Source organism: Octopus bimaculoides, chromosome 14 (genome assembly GCF_046866305.1).
Source record: "Octopus bimaculoides isolate indiv1 chromosome 14, ASM4686630v1, whole genome shotgun sequence".
Classification (NCBI taxonomy): Eukaryota; Metazoa; Mollusca; class Cephalopoda; order Octopoda; family Octopodidae; genus Octopus; species Octopus bimaculoides.
This window is the reverse complement of record NC_142941.1, coordinates 2,150,309-2,168,723: the sequence shown is the minus strand read 5'-3', so window position 1 is coordinate 2,168,723 and position 18,415 is coordinate 2,150,309. Positions and strand designations below refer to the sequence as shown.

Genomic DNA, 18,415 nt, shown 5'->3' with positions numbered 1-18,415 from the left:
AATGTGTTGTATGACGTATTTGTACTGGTTTACAGCCACCAGGACTGTTCTTACTTTTACTGATTGTTAAGAAAAACAGTCTGTTACTTTGATGATTGTTGTCAACATCAACCATAACTCACAACATTTCACAACACCTCACAACATCTCACAAAATCCCATAATGTTTCACATTTCACAACACTAGTCACCATTTCATAACATCTCACAACATCTCACAACACCTCACAACACCTTACAACATCTCACAATGCTTCACAATACTTCACAGCACCTCACTTCTCATTTTTTTTTATTTAACCATAGGCCTGTCTGGACAGGTCTATGATCAAAAGCATTTCAGTTGTGCCCTTCATCTCTCATGTTCTGACACAGTCTATCTTGGACTGCATTATCCAATGTGTTCCTTCTTTAACAGAGCGTGATTAGACTGGGGCTGCTATTTCTAGTAGGGTTACAGAGAATTTTGACTTGTCCTCTGGTATTGTTGTTGTTGTTGCTAACAACACTACACTCAACCCTACTAAAACAACAATGACACTACTGCTGCCCCCTAGCTCCACTATAACAATAACACCACCACCACACACCAGTACCATCACAATAACAATGAAAAAAAAAATCACTTCCACCAGCACCACCACCGACACCACCACCACCACCAGAACCAAGCTCCCACTTTGAACTCCTCTTCCATTGTTGTTTAATAGATGAGAAGAGAGTTCCATAGTTTTCCTGCAGCTGACTTTGATGTGTCTACCACCACCACCACCACTACCACCACCACACTAACAAGCACTCTTTCCTCTCCCCTACTACACTCCTCCTCCTCCTCCCCCTCTTCTTTCCTAACAAACTATCTTCTTCCTCATCTCCCCCCACCGCCCTCTCCTCCCTAACAAACAAATGTCTTAAACACCAAATTAATACCTTTGACACACACTTGCTCTTCCTTGGCCTTCTTTATAATCAGCTTACCTAACGCTCCCCCCTCTCTCTCCGCCACCTCATCCCCCCACTCCCTCTCTCCTTCTCTCTTTCTCTTCTTTTCTCTCTTGTCTGTTTCTGTTCCTCTGTGTTGTGTGTTGTGTGTGTGTGTGCAATTATGAATATATATGTGTTTATGCATCTGTGAGTAGAAGTGTGTTTGTGTATCTCTGTGGGTGTGTGAATGCATGTTTGCATGTGTATATGTGTGTGTGTAGTTGCATGTGAATGTATGACCACATGTCTTCATGCATTAGTGTATGCGTGTGTATACACAAACATGCACACACACATCCATTCATACATGTACACATACACACACACACACATATATATACACACACACGCGGTGTGGTGGGGTTCTGTGAGCATTCGAATTTTTAATGTTTATTTTTAGATAATCTAATAATGAATTGTGTATGTTTGTTTATATGCACACACACACACACACACACATGCATACACATAAACATATACACACACATGCATACACACACACACATATATATATATATAGATATATCTAAATATATGTATATATAGATAATGATGACATACACATACTCATAATACATGCTCACATGCATGCATCACACACACAAAATACATACGCACATACACAAACACATGTACACTTACACACATAAAGGCACACACACACACACAAATACACATTCATACATACACTATCATACACCCAGACACATATACAAGCACCACACACACACATTTTAGCTCTGACTGCATTCAGTAGAAACTATTGCGGTTGTTGCTGTTTAACCCTAGGTCAGTCCTGTTCTAGCACTCCTATGATCAAGGCTATTCCAGATGTGACCATCTCATCTTTTGATTAGAACATAGTGTATCTAGAACACTTCCCTGTTTGAAGATAAAGGATGTGATTATAGGATGATTTGGCTGTCATTTCCAGCAGGTCAAACGACCATATAAAGCATGCCTTCAATGGCTCAGCAGTGAGCTGGGAGAATGGTTAGCCAGGTAAAGGGCTCAGCTGCATTTCTTCAGTCTTTATGTTCTAAGTTCAAAGTCTGCCAAGGTCGACTTTGCCGTTCATCCATTCGGGGTCAATAAGATAAGTACCAGTTGCAGATTGAGGGTCGATGAAATTAACTGGCCCCCAACCTCTCTCTCGAAGTTGTTGGCCTGGTACCAACATTTGGAACGAATATCTCATGTAGAAAGGGATAAACCCATCAACTTTTATTTTGACCACTGAAATAAAGAGCCTGAGACTCTGCGCACACCATCAGGGCCCACACAACAGATTTGATGGGGTCACTCAGAGAATAGGACCCTACTTAAATTGCAGTAAGAATTCATTGAAGAAAAGACACATTGAGGTAGGAAATTATAGTGAGGAAGAGACAGGGGTAGATCCTCTGAAGACAATAACCTGACAGGGTTGAACACTGTGTCACATGGGTGGGGGGTACATAATGTCACAATGGCACATTGACTGGGTGGCACATTGTGTCACGATAGCACATTGACTGGGTGGCACATTGTGTCACAATAGCACATTGACTGGGTGGCACATTGTGTCATAATAGCACATTGACTGGGTGGCATATTGTGTCACAACAGTACATTAACTGGGTGGCACATTGTGTCACAGTAGTACACCAATACCACCATCAGTTATCAAACCACTACCAACCACCAAGCTATCCATACCACTGCCAGACCATACTGTAGCAGTCATTAATGGTGTTGATGGTATGACAGGAGTGTGAGTCAGCGTGTGACAGTGGTATTGATGGTATGTCGTACAAAAAGCTATCTGACTGACCACAATATATTCATAGAAGACATCAAAAAGTTATCGAAGTTGTTGCTTTGGTTATTATTCTTATTTTTGGTGGAGGAAGCCAGCTTTGTTTGGTGTAAATATAGAAATGGAATGAGTACAGCCAGACTGTCTTGTGGCTGTGCTACAGTACCAGTTCACAGAGTCACTGAAGAGATTACACAGCCGGAAATCAATTTAGAATTGCTGATTTCAATAACCATTCTTGATAATTCTTCTTGTCTGGAACAGTTCTTAGAATGATCAAAGGAATTACAAGAAGCATTGTTTGGAAAGTTATCCATTTCCTCTCGAAAATATTTCAAGAATTGCCTGTATTTTAGAACGAGTCTAATTCAAAGAGTCTCTCTTTTAATAAATGTTATTCCAAATAACAGTGTTTTATTTATTTGTATTTATCTTTTTTTTTTTATTATTTTGGTTCTACTTCAGAATAACAGTTCTTTAGAACAACTGTTCATATTTATACAATGAGGATATCATTTGTGGAAGGAAGAACTGTTCCTTGCAACACTACGGTCATGGTGTGTATGTGTGTGTGTGTGTGTGTGTGTGTGTGTGTGTGTGTGTGAGTGTGTGTGTGAGTGTGTGTGTGTGTGTGTGTGTATGTGTGTGTGTGTGTGTGTGTGTGCATGTCTATCTATCTCTCTGTCTGTCTGCCTGTCAGTGTGGCTGACTGTCAGTCTGTACCTATCTGCCTGCCTGTTTGTCTGTCTATCTGTCTATCCGTCTGGCTATCTGCCTGTCTGTTACTTTGCCTGCCTGTCTGCCTGCCTGTCTGCCTGTCTGTCTGTCTCTCAGCGCTATTTACAATGAGACTCAAAGCTTAAGAGTTTCGTGTACAGCATTTATAAGATTGATATGTGCATGCACGAAACTCCTGGCCTTTGAGTCACTCTATAAATATGCACTCATGTTATTCTGTTTGTCCTACCAAACACACACACACATGCATATGCATAAATAACTGTACATACACATATATTGATATACACATGTATATATCTGTACATGAAAAATTCTCATCCAACTCACACCAGTTTGGAAAAGCAGACATAGAGATGATGATGATGATGGTACAACAGACTTCCTCAATTTGATGATGATGATGGTGGTGGAGGTTGTAAAATCAAGAAGTTAGTGTGGAAGGTGTTCTTAATGATGATGATGATGATGATGATCATCATCATCGTTTAACATCCATTTTCCATGCTGGTATGGGTTGGTAATTGTGGTGGTGGTGGTGTTTGTGATGATGAAGGTGGTGAAAATGTTAGTGGTGGTGATGGTACAAAAGACGTGCACATTTTCCATCTGAGAAATTCCACTCCCAAATTATTGGCAAGCACAAAACTTTGGAAGAAGGAGGGGGAGGAGGAGGAGGCGGGGGAAGAAGGAGAAGAAGAAGCAGGAGGAGGAGGAAGAGGAGGCTCCTGTCTAGAGTAACCCTTGGTGTGGTTCTGTAAAAATCAACATGGCTGTGAAATGAATCTCTTCAGGACAAGGCCACACCCAGAGCCATGTTTACAATCAATATTTAGGTCAGCGATAAGTTTTTGCAGAGACTAAATAATTATATATTCATCTGTTTGTTTGTTTTAGGTCCATTTTTCCATGCTGGTATGGGTTAGAGGAATATGTTATAACCCTTAGACATTTTTCAAGTAAGAGATCTCATATTCCTCACAGCTTTGATGGTATAAAGGGATCAGGGGGTTTCTTGATAGGAGCAACAACCCCTCTTGAACATCATAGCTTTTGAAGGAGCAAGCACAGTTGTGAAAAAACTCAAGTGCACACGCACGCACACACATACACAAACATGCATACACACACATCTATCTATATCATCATCATCACATATATATATATATATATATATATATATATATATATATATATATGTGTGTGTGTGTATATATATATCTTTCATCTTTTACTTGTTTCAGTCATTAGACTGTGGCCATGCTGGGGCACCACCTTCAAGAATTTTTAATCAAATGGGTTAACTCCTGTACTTATCATTTTAAAGCCTAGTAGTAATTCTGTTGGTCTCTATTGCTGAACTGCTAAGCTATGAGGATCTAAGCACATCAACACCAGTTGTCAAGTGGTGGTGGTGGTTGAGGCAAATACAGACACACACATGTATACATATATAAATATATATATATATATATATATATATATATATATATATATATATATATATACACACGATGATCTTCTTTCAGTTTCCATTTACAAAATCCACTTGCCCAAGGTGCCACACAGTGGAACTGAACCCAGAACTATGTGGTTGGGAAGCAAGCTTCTTACTGCATGACCACATCTGCATCTCTCTCTCTCTCTCTCTCTCTCTCTCTCTCTCTCTCTCTCTCTCTCTCTCTCTATATATATATATATATATATATATATATATATATATATACATACACACACACATACATATATATACACATCTATATGTATGTATGTATGTATGTATATGTGTGTGTGTGTGTCTTTAGAAATGATGCTAAAGCAAACATTGGAACTTGGAGCAGTTCTGATTCATTGCATCTTGTCAAAATGTCCAACCCATCCCAGCATGGAAGATGGACAATGCACGATAATGATGATGATACACGCACATGCACATACATGTACACACACACACACACACATGCATACATAAATACACACACACACACACATACATAAATATACACACGCTACGTACATAAATACATACATACACACATGCACGTACATACACATACACACACATACGTACATATACATGCATACAAATACACACATAGATACATACATACACATATGCTACATACATACATACAAACACACACACGCATACATACATACCCCCCCCCCATATAAAGAGTTATTAGCAAGGGATTATCAATGTGGACGAAATCCTTCATAAGCTGTTAGGAGAACCATATTGACTTACAGTGGATTCGATCAGAATGTGTCTCTATATATATGTGTGTGTGTGTATATATATTGATTTGGCCCCTATTTGGTTTCATAGGCTTCTTACAGAAACGTGGTTGGTTGGACTCATTTAACAGCGCCCGTTGAGCTAAGTTTCAGTAAGGGGCCGACAAAACTTTCAGGGGCCAAGTCAAACTGTTTTAAATAATGATAACAATCATAACATCAACAACAGCAATAAAATTATTGATTTCAAATTTTGGCTCAAGACCAGCAATTTTGGTGTGTAGGTAAGTCAATTACATCGACCCCAGTATTCAACTGGTACTTATCTTTATCGGCCCTGAAAAGATGAAAGGTAAAGTTGACCTCGGCAGAATTTGAACTCAGGATATAAAGGTGGACAAAATACAATAATAATATATCTCCATAGATATCCATACGTGTGTGTGTGTGTGTGTGTGTGTGTGTGTGTGTTAACAATGTAAATTTATGTTTACAAGGAGACTAGCCATGACACAAGTAAATGTTTATATATACATAATGTGGTTCAGAGTAATTTTTTACAGTAATGAGAAAACTTATATCTGCCTTAATTAGAAATACTGCCCTCATTAACCCTACTCCCTCCTTAATTAGATAGCTGTATTGTTCAGGTCAGTTATTAGGATATTAATTTAGAGTTTAACAAATTATTAACCTTTTCTTTCATCTTTCAATTAAATATGGTGGTTTTCTGATTGGACGATTCTGTGATTATCATCACATGGGGTATGTTGACATATGCACACACATGCATGCATACACTTACACACACATTTGCATACACACACACACACACACAATGGATACATATATACACATTATTAGATGCATACATATATGCATTCATGCACGTACATATGCATACACATATATATAGATACACATGTATATAAACGCATACACACACACACACACATATGTATGCATATACACACACACACGCACACACACATATATATACACACACACACATGCATATTCTCACACACACACACATTTAATCATTGCAGGTTTCTTGACGTTGTTGTTGTTTAACCACAGGTCAGTCCTGAGCTGGCAGGCCTATCATCACAATTTCTCTTGCTATGACCATGTGATCTTTTATTGAGACGTAGTGTATCTTGGACTACATTATCCCATGTCTTCTTCCTTCCTAAGATGGCACAGTGTAAGTTGAGGATGATTTGCTTACTATTTCTAAGAGGTCTAGTTGCCTCTTAGAGACTAATTTGCTTTAGTAGCAGTAGTAGTAGCAGTAGTGGTAGCAGTAGTAGTAGTAGTTATAGTAGTAGCAGCAGCAGTAGTAGTAGTAGTAGTAGTTGTTAAGCCCCAAATCAGTCCTGATCCAGCTCAGTTATAATGGAAATTATTCTAGCCATGACCATCCTGTCTGGCACTGGATTAACCATTTGGCAAAATAAGCAAATGCTTAGGGTATTAGGGGAAAGGGTTGGGGTGGGGGGAGGGGGCACCACAAAAATGGTAAATTGACCAAGGCCAAAATGTTTCTGTAATAGAAAGTGCAGTTGACTGACCAAAATCTATAAAGGGGTTTTATATCACACTTATACTCTCCTAAATATGTAGGTAGTATTATAATGGGGGTCCCACTGCAGTGTTTGTAGGGGGTCAACAACTAACCAAAGCTGAAGAAGAAGACTTGTAGTGTTGAAGATGCAGTTTTGCCAAAATGGAATGACATGCAGGGGTTACAGACAGGGCTGTGCGAACCAGAGTTTGCATTACAACATTCGCCTTTACAGTCAATGTCACTGGATGACATCTTGAGCAAGTTTCTTTACTCAAAGCCTTCATTCAACCAATACTTTGTGGTTGGTGTCTGTTAAACAGAAACTAAGAAGAAACTGATAAATAATGTGCTCCTGTTTTGGGGGTCATACCCTGAAAATGTTAGTGGGTGTAACATGTCCACCACCTTGAACCAGGGTACCTCTAGCAGAGTCCACTTTTCCTCTTCATTGTCTTAGATATAATAGCTGAGGTAGTCATGGATGGAGTGTCTTTGGACATAGTCCTGTTGGATCACTTGAAACCAAGGGCTAAACAACAACAACAACACCAACACCAATAACAAGACGTTAGCCAGCCAGGTAAAAACCGAACAGTTCCCTAGACTGGTGTGGGAGACCCGGATAAAGGTCACCAGCACTGTCCTTTCTACCCTCTCATAAAACAAATAACTGAACTCCCTAACATTCCCCCTACCTCCACCCCACCCCACCCCACAGCCATGATGAACGTCTAAGTCCCCCCCACCTCATTCCCATTTCCACCCCCACCCCTCCTCCCAATTATTCTGACATTCACCTCTGACCTTTCGCAACCAATTCATTAGAAATAATTATGGTATGATTGTCGTTAATGGAAAGGTCGTTAGTCAGTCCCCATTATCACTAATTTAGGGGGACATTATCAGGGGGGTAGGGGAGGAGCAGGGGCTGAAATCACTTAGCATTAATAACTGGGGGTGTAATGGGGGAGTAGGGTTAGGCATGCAAGCACTGATGTTTGTGGTGGTGGTGGTAGTGATGTAATGGTGGCACTAGTAGTTTTATGGTGCTTATGTGGTGATGGTGGTTGTGGTAGTGGTGGTGGTACTTGGACAAAAATCACTTAGCATTAATAAATGGTTGTGTTAGTGGTGTAGTGGTGTTGCAGTGGTGTTTTGATGGTGGTGGTGGTGGTGGTAGAGTATAACTATGAGGGTAATGCAGCATTGTGGTAATGATGATGATGATGATGATGATGATAGCAGTGGTCATCATGGTGTTGGAGGTGGTGGTGGTGGTGATATTTGTTTCAAACAGTGTTTGTGGTGTTGGTGGTAGTGTGGGGATGCTGTTCAATGATGGTGCAGGTATTTCTACTGTTTGCCGTATCTACCACCACCACCACCACCACCACCAAAACAACAACAACAACACCTTCATTAATTTCTTCATTTATTGCTGACCTTTTAGTTCCCGCTTAATTTTAGCCATTTTGTGTGTGTATATATGTCTGTATATATCTATATATCTATATATATATATATGTTTGTAGCTGTGTATCAGTGTTTGCATATATTTACGGATCACCATGTATATACATATGTGTATATCTATGAGCATATATATGTGTGTATGTGTGATTGTATGTGTGTGTATACATAAATATGTGTGTGTGTGTGTATTATTCTTAACAAGAACAATATTGACAGTGACTTCAAAGTTTTAGCAAGCTAAGCCATCATTGGATTCAGTAATCCATCAGTTCAATGGAAAATTGTTCTTATTATAACATACATATATATATATATATATGTGTATATATATATAGATATATGTATGTATAGTCATTAATTGCTCAAAATGAGGAGTAGAGGAACAGCCAACAACTGATGAAGGGTCGTTCTTTATGTTACTTGTCTTGTTTTCCATTTGTTTCTCTTGTTGTTCGCATACCCAAGTTTGTCTTCTCATATAAACTATGTTTATCTGAATACTTTCTTAATCAACGATTGTAATCACCATCATTTTCAACGATTGTAGTCCAATAGGAAAGTAACTTTCTTATGCTACGTTCAAAGAAAACTATTTCTTTTCCTGAAAAAAAAAATGTCTGAAAGTCTGTTTTGAACTTCCTCTCGGATTCCGAGTGTTTTGCCTCTTATAAAATGTTCTGGCGACCAGAACTGACGGAAATATGTCTAATATAATCTGCTGAGTCAGATGAGTTCGGAGGATGTAAAAGAACTTCCCATCCTAAGAATCTCATTTGGTAGGGCGGGGGGGGGGGGGGTTGAAGAGTGTGGCCTTGCATTGTCATGATGGAGAATAACACCATTTCGGTTTACCAAAAGTTGGCCACTTTCAATTTACATGACATTTGGCAATAGACATTTGCATTGATGGTGAAAAGACAACATAGGATTGAAACTAGTCCAGTCGACACAAGTATTTTATACAAAGACAAGGTGTTTATATCTATCTGTTACCAACAGTGTTGGCTAAAATCAATTATATGTATTGTAGTTATACTGTATAGATATGGTATAGATATATGATACAAATATACTGGTGAATAGATACCGTATACAGATATAGTACATAGATATATATTGGACAGAAGATATACAGCATGAATATATCACCCATGCTTACCTCACCAAACTCTCGTCTTGTTGATTTTGCCAACACGCATACATACACAGTTAGGTAGATAAATGTGCACGTACACGTGTGTGTATGATGTACACACACACATACACACAACACTATATATAGAGAGATAGACATATATGTATTTCTATCTATCTATTTATCTGTATATATTAATATATACATATATAAACAGAAAGAGAGATACATATACATGTATTTATATATATATATATATATATATATATATATATGATGATGATGATGATATATATACATATACATATATACATATATATACATATATGTATATATGTATATATACATAAATAGAAAGATAAATAGAGAGAGAGAGAGATACATATAAAAGTATACGAGTATCACATGATCTTCTAAAAACTTGAGAGAGGAAATATGATTGGTTGTGTTGAGAAGATATCTAGTTTCTCACGCAGTTGGATGTCGTCACAAGTTCATATCCAGTGACAATAATATCCCCTTTCAGCTAGGAAGATGATTCACAAGTCGTGATGGCTCTCGACATTCTGTTGGGTTGTCATAGACAACAACAGTGGCACACTGTGACGGACGAGATGAGAAGGGTAAGTGGGGTAGCGGACAGGTGTGTGGTTGATACTCTTTATATACACACTCATACAAACATACATATGTACATATACAGACGTGTGTGTGTGTGTGTGTGTGTGTGTATAGAAATGTCTAATAAACACTACCACACATAATCCAACTCTACCACACTAATATAGTGGTTGCTTGTCCTTCTTGAAAAAGCAGCTAAATCTCTTCCCAGCATCATAACGATAATCCTATTAGCTTACCTTTACTATGTTAGGGAGGGATTTAGCTGTTATTTCATATATGTATACACACACACACACATATATATATAAATATACATATATGTATGTGTGTATATAAATATACATACACATATATATAGTTCAAATGTACAGAAAACAAAAGACAAAGACTGGTGAGAGAACAAGTTGGTGTAATATATACATATGTGTATATATATACATATATATACCCATGCTAGCATGGAAAGTGGACGTTAAAACCTGTGTAACGCCAGTACAGTGGTCAGATGATAAAATCTGTATGAGGCCAGTACAGTGGCCGGATGATAAAACCCGTGTGAGGCCAGTAGAGTGGTCAGATGATAAAAGCTGTATGAAGCCAATATAGAGGCCAGATGCTAAAATCTGTGTGAGGCCAGATAATAAAACGCGTGTGAGGCCAGTAGAGTGGTCAGATGAGAAAACCTGTGTGAGGCCAGTACAGATGTCAGATGATAGAATCTGTGTGAAGACGGTTCAGAGGCCAAATGATAAAATCTGTGTGAGGTTAGTACAGAGGACAGATGATAAAACCCATGTGAAAATAGTGCAAATTAGACACAGAGATCATCATCATCATTTAACGTCCGCTTTCCATGCTAGCATGGGTTGGACGATTTGACTGAGGACTGGTGAAACCGGAAACATTTTTCCTAGAAATCAGACATTACTTTTGCACCAACCTGATATATCTGTAAGCAGGTCTGAATTTGTAAATCCCTCTCATTAATCTATATTAATCTAGGGTGTAAATATTGTGAGAAAAACTGGAAAAAGAATAGAAAAAAGAAGCTCAATAGTTTTGCCTTGAAACATCCTAGCTATATTTGTTCTTCAGTGACTCATAGCTCCTCCCTTAACACTCTTATCTCCAGAAATGCAAAGTACCAGTAATTGATCCCTTATAGACTTATAAACAACAATGGCACCAGTCATTATATGTTTTATAAAATAAATAAAGAAAATACAAAGACGAAGAAATATAATTTTATCAAGAAAAATATTATTTTCAAGAAAGAAGGAATGCAATTTCCTACTTTACTGGTGTCATTGAATAAATAATAGCACAACTGTATAATTAATATAATTAATTATGCAAACATAATTATTAATTATTTCTTCTGTATTTGGATAAAATTTCACACTTATTCTAGAATGTAATGAAGATAATTTACTCAAATTTCACTGGTATATTGAAAGATATGTGCACGTGTTTATGTGTGTATGTCTGTGTGTGAATGGATGTTTATGTATGTGTGCGCATGTATGTAGGTATGTTTGTATGTATATGTATGTATGTATCAATATATTTGTATGTATATATGTTCATACACTTACACATAGGTATATATATATATATATATATATATATATATATATATATATGTATGTATGTATACACACACATACATGCATGCATACGTACATACATACATAGAGACACACATGTATGCATATATATGTGCATACACATATGTATGTATATAATGAGAATATAAATTTCTACATTGAAAAAAACTGTTATATTCTCAATTATTTGTTTATGTATATGTAAATATCTACATACATATAGTATTTTATACACATACATATATATATATATATATATATATATATATATATATATATATATATATATATATATATATATATATACATATATATATAAACAAACATATACATACATATGTATATATATGTATGTATATGTATGTATATTTATATATGTATGTAGTTGTGTATTAGTATGTGTGCAAATATTTAACAACCCATCTCTGTCTCCACCTCTTTCAACACACACACACACTCACATAAGCACATATATACACATGAGAACACAATTTCCTCTATATTTTACAAAATTTTGTTATATTTTGAATAATCATTTCTTTAATTTATTTACAATAATTTCCTGTATGAAAGAATAATTACAGTTTCCACTATTGCAGATAATTAACGAGTTAAACTAGTTAATCATTAATTAGTTATATTCCCCATATAAGCTGTAATTTACATTGTTGTGAAAACAGACTCACAAATTTTCATTTTGACTGGGTTTTTAATTTTATACATACATGCAGTTTTAAAGAACTGGGCTGATTAGCATTATGAAATATATAAACATTATATGGCTGTGTGCATATGTGTTTGTGTGTGTATGTATATATATATATATATATATATATATATCTATACACACACACACACACACACACACACACACACACACACAGAGTGCGATGGGTAAATTGTCGCCATTTTATATTTTTAATTTCACGAATGCACATTGTTTGTTTTTGATTTTGTCAACTACACAGTATAGTAGGGTCAGTTGGGCACCATCTGTGATAAAAACAGCACCATGACGCAATTCACTCTGCCAGAAATTTGGAAGCAATATGCTGTACTGCTCGGCATTCATGTCGGAAGCTCCAATATGAACATTTCAGAGTGTTTGGGTGTCAATCTGAGGACATGTACTGAGAGTGATAAAAATCAAACATCCAATCAACATCATGGTGTTTGGAATGATCACTTGTAATTGCAATTCACATATATAACAGATTGCATTGTATCACCTTTACCCCCCATCCCCCTTCCCCTATACACACCTATATACACGAGCTTCACTCTGTTACCTTCACCCTTCTGTGCTACCAAACAGCACAACCCCTCCTTGGTCACCTCGGTTGCCAAACACTCGGTACACTTTGTAAAGTGGTTGGCATTAGGAAGGGCATCCAGTCTTGGAAACGGTGCCAAAACAGGCTGTAGAACTTGGCACAATCTTCTGATTCTTCAGATCCAACTCAAATCAGCATTCAAAACAAATTATGATGACGAAGATGATAACAATAATGATGATGATGATTATATTTTAATACACACACACACACACATAGATAAATATATATACATATATACACACACACACACTTACATACATATATTAAACAGTTCCACACATACAAAGCATATTTGCTTGCTCATACAGAGAAATATTCATATAGTCATACACACACACACACACAAACTCACTCTCATACAATTACACACACACACACACACACACACACTCCATGCTGATACTAGTTAGTATACTCACACTCACACATATACATAAGCACTGACCCACACACACACACATGTAACTCCATGTAAATCCTGTTCACAATGAAAGCCACTAAGCCATCTTACTGGCAAGCTGACATTACAGCCTCCTTCTTTCATCTGCTGCCATATTTCAAATAAAAGTGACCCACTCCAACCCCCACCCTCACCTCAACCCCATATTTCCTCTACAGAACCACCTCTTCCTTGTTTCTCTTAGTCTTTGTCTCTCTCCTAACATCTCCATTCCAATGTTGTTCTTGTGCCAAAATGTCTTAGATAGAAATAGTTAAAGAAAAAGAAAGAAAGGAGGAGGAAAGGAAAGCAGGAAGGAAGGAAAGAAAGAAAAAGATCCTTGAAATAACTTCAGAGCTTTATGTTCTTCGAATATTGGAGAATTGGTGTCTTGGTGACTTGCTATATTGGGGCCTTGGTAAACTGATTGTCTTTTTTGACTTGGTGACTTGGCATCTGGCTGTCTGTATTGGTAAATTAATATCTTGGTGAATTAATGTCTTGTAGCTTTGGAGTCTTCATATCTGGCTATATCAGTGTTTTAGTCACTTACAATATTGCTTGATTGTCATATTGGTACAGTATAGATTAGCAGAGTAGCTTGAGCATTAGATCGATTGCTTTGAGAGTAATTGTTCCAGCTCTTTATATTCTGAGTTCAAATCCTGCTGAGGTCAACTGTGACTTTCCTCCTTTTGGAATTCATAAAAGAAGGTTTCAATCCTGTCCAAAGACCAATTCTTGTCTTTCTCTTATTCTTTCTGTCTGTCTCTCTCCTGGAAGAAATCAAACATCACTTATGCTTGAAGAGGGAGAGGTTCCACCAGGTCTGAAGTGTCCAAGATACGCTGTATCTTATGATGGCACCTTACAACTCCATCGGGAGACTGATGGCCCAAAACAAGGTAAATATCAGCATTCTGATATCATTGTGTCGTGGATTCATGCCTTCATGCTTTAGTCACTTGGTATATTATTCAATTAACCATCACCATCATCATTTAACATCTGCTCTACATGCTGGAGGGTTTGATAGTAGCTGGTGAGCCAAAGAGCTGCACCAAACTCTAGTCGTTGGTTTTGGCTTGCTTTTTACAGCTGAATGCCCTTCCTAATGCCAACCACTTTGCAGAGTGTTTTATGAGTGCATTTCACATGGTGCCAGCATGGGTTCGTTATTATATTGGTTCATTAATATATTAGTATCTTGGTGTCTTAACATACAAGTGTATTGACAGGATGTTTTCTTGGTGTCTTGGTATATTGGTTTCGATAGGTCTTTGAAGACTTCGCATATTAATAGATTAATAAATTGGTCTATCGATGTCTAATACATTAGCATCTTGGTTTAAAGGTGTCTTGGCATATTGGTATCTTGGTGCTTTCACACATTGCTTTATTGGTGTCTTGAAAAATATCGGTATATTGGTGTCTTGGCAAAATGATGTATGAGTTTATTGATTTATCAGTGTCTTATTGCTGAACTCAATTATAACAATAGCCATTTTAGATTGTATAAACACAGTTTATTTGTTTATACTCATCTTTCTTCTATTTCTTTTCATTTCAGTGTTTTTCCCTGTGAACCATCCAAATGTCATGGAGAAGTTACGATGTGAACTCGCCATAGTGTCTTTTGCTCTACTGCTTATTTACCTACCAGGTAATCTTTCTGTGGACTTAACTTACCATGTAAGAGAAGAGAAGGCCCCATGGACATACATAGGTGACATTACAGTAGATTCTCAGTTGCTGCATACTGTACCATTTGGGGAGCACAACCAGATTACATTTGACCAGCTTCATGTGAGACGATCTAACAGCGTCCAGTTGTTTAATGTGACATCGTCCGGTAAGCTGTACACGGCCCAGACCCTCGATGCAGAATCCCTTTGTTCTTACAACATAGAATGTTTTAGAATCATCAAAATTGCTGTTCATAAATTCCAGACCTTCATGAAGATCCTCAAAGTAAAAATTGTTATTGATGATATAAATGACAATCAACCTGAGTTTCCGAAGAAACAAATAAGTATTGTTTTTTCGGAAGGTGATGCCAAGGAAATGGCCAAACCAATTCCAAATGCCATTGATGAAGATGTGGGGCTTCAGAATTCTCAGATTAAGTATGAATTGCAGAAAACAGACAATGAACCATTTGCATTATCAGTGACCAAGAGAATAACAGGCAGCTATAAGTTGGCAATAATCCTGACCCAGAAACTTGACCGGGAAACCAAAGACAAATACAATGTGGAGATTATTGCTGCTGACAATGGCCGGCCAGTCAACAGGAATTCTTTACAGGTTCAAATCACAGTGACAGACGTTAATGACAATGCTCCAGTGTTCACTCAGAACATCAACAATGTCTCGATCAAATCCACACATCCAAAGGACAGCCCCGTTGTAATTCTGTCCGCAAATGACCCAGATTTGGATGAGAATGCCAAAATCAAGTTCCAATATAGCTCAGAGACTTCTGATGCGGCTAGAAGAAATTTTAAACTCAATTCACAGACAGGAGAAATATTTATGGTGAAAAATGTCTCATCAGGTCAGAAAGTGATGCACAAGTTACTGGTGGAGGCACAGGATAACGGCGTGCCACAGTTGAGTTCATCTGCCATAGTTTATATAAATATCATCAACCAACAGAATAATGCACCTGAAATTGAGGTGAACTTTGTGTCCGAACTGAAGAAAAACACAGCCAGAATATCTGAGGACACCAAAGTTGGTAGCTTTATTGCTTATGTCAGTGTTATTGACAACGATGTTGGACTTAATGGGCAAGTGGAGTGTAGAATCGAGCAGGATAATTTTCTGCTCCTTAATTTAGGGTCCAATGAATATAAAGTAACATTAAAGAAGAAAGTTGACCGTGAAATTAAAGATCGTTACAGTATCACCATATCCTGTCAAGATAATGGTTCACCTTCGTTAGTAACCAACAGAAAATTTTCTATCCAAGTCACAGATGTTAATGATGTCCAACCAAAGTTTACAAAAAATGTATTTAAATTCTTAACTTATGAAAATGAACGAGCCAACTTTCCAATTGGGTACGTGAATGTCACCGACTTTGATTTAGGCAGTGGTGGTCAGTTGACATTTGTTCTCCTAAGTGGCATCAATGATAACCTTCCATTCCAAATAACTGACTACGGTTTTATTTCAACGACACAATCTTTAGACCGAGAAAAACAGGAAAGTTACAAGTTTAAGATATTTGTCAAAGACAATGGAACTCCACCCCTAAACAATACAGCTAATGTGGTGGTGGAGATTTTAGACCAAAATGACAATGCCCCCTATTTTACTTTCCCTGGGGTCAGCCCTTTCAGTCTTGATGTCCACTACCATCCACAGAGTAAGAATGACATCACAGTTCTGAGGGCTTCTGACAGAGACAGCCATGTTAATTCATTTCTTAGCTACAACATGATTGGAAATAATGTCAAACAATTATTTAAAGTGAATCCTTACACTGGGGTTTTGTCTTTTGCACGACCAGTTTACCAAAACGATGCCGGATCCTATCAGTTGGAGTTTGTTGTGAAAGACAGTGGTACTCCTGTTCTGTCAGCCACTACAACTGTCTCTTTGACACTGACTGTTAGTAACAAGACATCACCAATGCTGGCACCAGTTCACATGGAAGCTGATAATATGATTAACATCACGTGGGTTATCGTCATAGTAACGACAGCTGTGGTAGTGTCTGTAGCTGTTGTTATCACTTTAACTGTTTGTATTGTCAGGTGTAACAATCAAAGACACAATTCCCACCTGGCTGGCATGAACGCAGCCATGCCTGCTGCGGGCAGGGATAAAAGCCATTTCTTCTTTCAACCTAAAAAACCTGTTCCTGCTACGATGCTGTCAGCAGAAATGAGGGACAGGAGTACTCAGCTGATGGAACCAGAAAGTGAGTTCTACCCACAATACGAGTCCCAGAGTGAATGGACAACATCAACAGCAGACAGAAGACAACCGTCAGTATTACTGGTATGTATTCTTTTCGAAATAAAACCTTTTTGGTGTTTTGAGGTGAAAGAGTGAAAGGGGGGACGGGTGGGGGTGTGGATTTGGGGATATGTCTTTAAAGTTGGAACAGATGTGTGATCAATGTTATTTACCTTCACCTCAACACCTCATCTTAACCATAATCCATCAATCTATGACCATCCAATCATTTTCTCAGGCATTGTTCATTTAAAACTACATTATCTTATATCACTCTTTTCAAGACAGTAATATGTATTTTGAGGGAGTTTTGGCTATTTCTAGCAGGTCAAGTGACCACAAAGAGGCACTCCACCCCCCACCATTGGTTTTCAAAGAAGATGTGGTTTCGGGTGGGTGGGTGACTGGAATGTAATTGGCCATCCCATTGGTCACCACCACCACCTGGTTTCCTTAGACACTCTCCCCAACTCACTAACCTATTTGCCTGAAGCCAGATATAC

The 18,415-nt window shown here is 37.7% G+C and overlaps 1 protein-coding gene across 1 annotated transcript in view; it reads left to right on the top strand.

Annotated features, from left to right (window-relative positions):
* Positions 1-18,415, top strand: part of LOC106873953 (protocadherin-18) — a 46,381-nt gene that overhangs the window by 25,198 nt on the left and 2,768 nt on the right. The window contains exon 2 of the mRNA XM_014921498.3: positions 15,514-17,954. Coding sequence (XP_014776984.1) covers positions 15,543-17,954 — 2,412 coding nt within the window. The 5' untranslated portion in view covers positions 15,514-15,542. The remainder of the gene's footprint in view (positions 1-15,513; positions 17,955-18,415) is intronic.